At 37.5% G+C, this 4,703-nt stretch overlaps 1 protein-coding gene across 1 annotated transcript; it reads left to right on the top strand.

Annotated features, from left to right (window-relative positions):
* The first annotated feature begins 177 nt into the window (after positions 1-177).
* Positions 178-3,649, top strand: LOC107037109 (mitochondrial import receptor subunit TOM40 homolog 1). The gene is made up of 6 exons (XM_015255483.1): positions 178-565; positions 782-896; positions 1,642-1,895; positions 2,184-2,345; positions 2,431-2,580; positions 2,986-3,649. Exons 1-6 carry the CDS (start codon positions 397-399, stop codon positions 3,123-3,125), a joined length of 990 nt encoding a protein of 329 aa, XP_015110969.1. The 5' UTR covers positions 178-396; the 3' UTR covers positions 3,126-3,649.
* Positions 3,650-4,703: the final 1,054 nt, after the last annotated feature.

Genomic DNA, 4,703 nt, shown 5'->3' with positions numbered 1-4,703 from the left:
GGGGGGGGGGGGGGGTCGTTTGTAGAATTTTAATTCTACAAACGACCCCCCCCCTTATTTTCTTCCGAAGCCCTCCAAACCCCCCCAACTTCACACAATCACTTGACGATCCCAGTTTCCATGAGCCCGAGCCCTAAAATCTCATGAGAATGAGCCTAAACGTTCGGCATGTCGGAAAAGATCGACCCTTTACAAATGGCGACTCACGTCGAGACACGCTGCCCCTTATAACCGCACTCTCCTAATCGCCCATTTTTCTGTGTAAATAAACGTTGAAAAACTCGATTGAAGTGACAAATCAACGTGAAAAACCACAACCTAAATTAACCAGCCGGAGGAGTGTAGAAACTCAGTTGTTAAAAATTAATAAATCAAATTGAAAAAAGAGGAGTTAGAATGGGTAACGTTATGGCAGCCTCGGCACCTCCACCACCGCCACCCTCGTCGATTCCATCATTATCATCACCGAGTCTTCCGAAGGACCAGCACCTGGGACAGCTCTCGGAGGCCCCCACCAAGCTGGAGAATCCTGGCACTGTCGAGGATCTCCATAAACTCTGCAAAGGTGAGCTCCAAAGTTCAGTTATGCTCGCTGCAGGCTCATTATCGAGTGATTATCAGTGAAAATGAACAAGTCATCACTGAGAGTTTGATTGCAAATAGTGGGGAATTGGATTTTCGGGGGGTGGAGCTTGCTCTCTGGAGGCTCCAGGGGTTGATGGTGGCTTTTTCAGTGATGCTGGTGGAGGCTTGGGCTCTGAATGATTACGAATGCTTTCAGATGTGTTTCCATCCAACTTCGAGGGCGCCAAGCTCATCATCAACAAGGGACTCAGTAACCACTTCCAAATATCTCACTCCATCACTATGAGCTCGGTCATCAAGTCTGGATACAAGTAAGAGGGGAGGGGAGGGGTGGATGGGGCAGAATGAAGAATTTTTCGGGTGTTTGGGAGCTTTGGGGGTCACGAGGGTTTGGGGGGGCAGTTTATTTTGGTGGGAGGGCGATGGCATTTTCATGGGGATTTTTTTTGGGGACAACAGGTAGACAATTTAGGAATTTATTGAGATGATCTTGAAGTTATTTCAATGGAGAATCTAATTTTGGGGTATTTTTTAATCGAATTTTGCAAAGGGTTATGTAAAGTTGAAGGGGGAAGGTTTTTGTGAACTCTGTTTGCTGTGGTGTAACTTCAGGTGTTGTGATACGAGTCGTCATGAATAGTTTTACTAGTGGGGAACAGGGCGAGTTTCAAATTGAGATAAAGAATATTGATGTTAATGAAGAAATGATCATTTTTGGTTAGTTACTTCACGGAAGAACCTCATTCTGTAAATATTCTGGGGGAAGAGGAATGCATTTTAGAAATCTGTCGAAAGTCATTTTTACATATTTAATTTTGTCTTTCCACTGTTAAATTAAATTGTGTATATCTTTGAAAGGAACAGAAGTATTAGAATAGTTTCAGAGAATTATTCTTAACACGGACATTTTCAAACATTGATAAACTTGAATTTTTTAAATTTCTCTTTTCGATTTGTGTATTCAATTTATTCAAGAAAAGAAATGATTTTTCTGAATTTTTTTCCAGTCCATTTTCTAGTTTCCTGGATTCTATAAATTTAATCTTTCTCGTCAAGGTTCTCAGCAACGTACGTAGGAACCAAACAAACCTCTCCCACAGAGGCATACCCAGTCCTCTTTGGGGACATTGAGCCTGGAGGTAACATGAATGCAACTATTCTCCACCAGTTCACCCCCAGGATGAGGACGAAAATTGGGGCCCAGGTTCAGAGGAGTAAGTTTACAGTGGTCCAGGGAACCACTGATTACCGTGGAGATTCTTACACCGCATCGTTGACTGTCGCCAATCCGGATATAATCAACAATTCTGGTGAGAAATCAATTATTCCTCAATTTTATAATTTACTTTTACTATTTTTATAATTTACTTTCACTAATTTTATAATTTACTTGTTTGTATTATCACTTGAGAGGAGCCCAATTTTATAATTTATTGTTATTTAAGGAAAAATTTCATAATTTGGGGAGAAATGTCAATCTTTTATCTCAGAAAATTTAATCAAAAAAAACTCCTCATATTTCACTCAAATAAATAGAGATTTGAAATTGAATGAGTGTGGAATTAAAAATGACTAAGGGATTATTCTATCGATTTCAGGGGTTGTCGTGGCTCACTATCTTCAGAACATCAGCAAGGAGTTGGCACTTGGTGGAGAACTGGCATATCAACGAGGTCCTGGGGTGCCAGGTGGTGCTATTGCAATTGCATCACTCGTGGGGAGATACGCCAGTGGGGACTCAACCATCAGTGCTAGTATCGGTAATTTAATTTGATACTTCAAGGGAATTCATCCTAATTTGGCTGGGATTTTGCATATTTTGAGATGATTCTTTGTGTTTAATAGGCCCTGCATCGTGCCATATATGTTTCCATCAACGGGCTAGTCCGCAGCTCCAAGTGGGGGTGGAATTGGATGTTAACACGAGGATGCAAGAGTCAACAGCAACTATAGCTTACCAAATTGATCTGCCAAAGGCGGATCTTGTGTACAGAGGTATTGATGAGCAATTATAATAATTATAATCGAAGTTTTATCCCAGATTTTTATTGGATTATTTTGCAAATATCGTTTGAACGAGTGTTTTGAGAAAAATGTTGAGAGACTTTTCTGCAATTTATGAAATTCTCCACAAAAAAAATTTCTATTAATGTCTCTAAACCTATTCCTTCACTTTTGATAAATTCTTCATTCTCCATGAAATCTTCAACAAAATTTACTACAGATTATTGTTTGCTTTGTCAACGATATTTGCAAACTAATCAGCACCTGCATTTCACTGATAATAAAATCTCATCAGAAGATTTCCCACAAATTAATTTAAAATCATAATGCTTGAATCCTTCGACCGCAAAATATTTCATAAAATAAAAATTTTTGATTTGTTTTCGTTATTTTCAGGGAGTGTCGATTCAAATTGGACAGTGGGTGCAGTATTGGAGAAGAAATTACAGCCCCTGCCCTTCACATTTGCCCTGAGTGGTCTTCTCAATCACAGCAAAGGACAATTTCAGCTCGGTTGTGGATTAATTCTCGGTTAAAAAACGCCTCTCCTCACTTCGGCATTAAAATTAAAATTAGCTCCCTAAACTAAATAAATAAATTTACCAAGGAAAACAAATAATAACAACGTGAGAAAGGAACCACTGCGACTGACCTCAGACTTTTATTCACTGTGAATACAATTGATTTGTCACAAACGTATTGTTTCATTTATAAAAGAGATTTCTGATATTTTCATTAGCACGATTTCTTGTTTGTATTATCACTCTGTCAGTCAACGTAATGAACAAATTATTAGCCTTTTATTTTCGAGTGGACCTCGGGAAAATGCCTACGTCTAGGTGCCACAGTTGTGTTATTTGATTCTCGAGGAAAATTGAACGAACCATGTCGACAAATTTACTTAACACTCATCCGGTGTTTAACTGTATTTCTGTAATATTAAATAACAAATTACAAGTAACGCAAAGCAACTGCATGCATTTAAGGGGAAGTGGAAGAAATTGACATTCGAACTGTGCATTGAACGAACCAATGTTGAATAGAGAATTATATTGTTGAAGTTTGTTTTTTTTTATTGATGCAACCCATCCAATTAAGAAAATGAAGCCTATGCTCAATTGCTCATGTAAAATTTCATGAATTTCGATACATGCTCAATAAAAAGAATTTTAATACAAATTAAGAAGAGACACCACAAATACGTAGTGTTGACTATGATACAACTGGAAAAATGTCAGAACTGACTTTTGGAAATTTCCAAGTACCCAGAGAGATCCTAAATTTCCTCAAGAATTGAATCCAATTATATCCTCGTATTTTTCCATTTTCGATTTTTCGATGGGAAAAGTGGAAAAAAAAATTGATGTATATTTCCATTACTTGAAAAAAGTGGTGTGACCCCCCTTAAAGGAGTTCTACTCTTCGACCAGGCTACGCCATACTTTTGAATATTTTTAGTTTTGAAATTTTTCAACTAAAATGCATGGAAAAAATTTGAAAAAGTTCATACCCGGTCAGTATTATCTTAATTAAATTTCGCAAAATATTGATATTTTTTCAAACATTTCCCACTTTCAAATAAACAATAAAACTTGTTTGCAAAACGGTGAATTATTTTTTATGAGGTGTCAAAAAAATTCTTGATTTTTTCACATTCAATGAAAAAAAATTCAGATTTCAATCTTTGATTACAATGGAAATGTTGATTTTCACGTAAGACACTGGGTTAAATCCTGATTTTTAAACATTTCTTCTTTGAAAAACCAAAACGATAATGAAATTGAGAAAAAAATTAGAATTTCGAATCTAATCGAGTTTTCTGCATTTTTTGCAGTTTTCAATAATCTTCGAATTTACCGTAAGGGTAGAGCTACTTTAAGATCATTAGACCCTCATGATCACTTCGTTCGTCCCTCCCGTTTGACCCTTATAACTACTCTCTTCCCGTTGAAAAATGACCGGGGCCTTAGGTATCTTATAAGAAGCCCACGGAACATAAACATTTGTGAGGCGATAAAAGTACCGAGAGTGGGGGTAGGTCTCGAGCGCAGAGCGCGAGGTATCTTATACGAAGTCTCTGCTGTATATTCATTAAACAGAAGTATTTTTGTCTT

The sequence above is a fragment of the Diachasma alloeum genome, unplaced genomic scaffold, assembly GCF_001412515.2.
Source record: "Diachasma alloeum isolate Michigan unplaced genomic scaffold, Dall2.0 Dall_scaffold_00177, whole genome shotgun sequence".
NCBI lineage: Eukaryota > Metazoa > Arthropoda > Insecta > Hymenoptera > Braconidae > Diachasma > Diachasma alloeum.
Note: the sequence above shows the minus strand (reverse complement) of the source record. Positions and strands in the feature narration are given on the sequence as shown.

Coding starts and splice junctions, on each gene's coding strand:
- LOC107037109 (XM_015255483.1), top strand. CDS start 397: ATGGGTAACGTTATGGCAGCCTCGGCACCTCCACCACCGCCACCCTCG. Junction 897..1,641: donor GTCATCAAGTCTGGATACAA/GTAAGAGGGGAG, acceptor TTTCTCGTCAAG/GTTCTCAGCAACGTACGTAG. Junction 1,896..2,183: donor GGATATAATCAACAATTCTG/GTGAGAAATCAA, acceptor TATCGATTTCAG/GGGTTGTCGTGGCTCACTAT.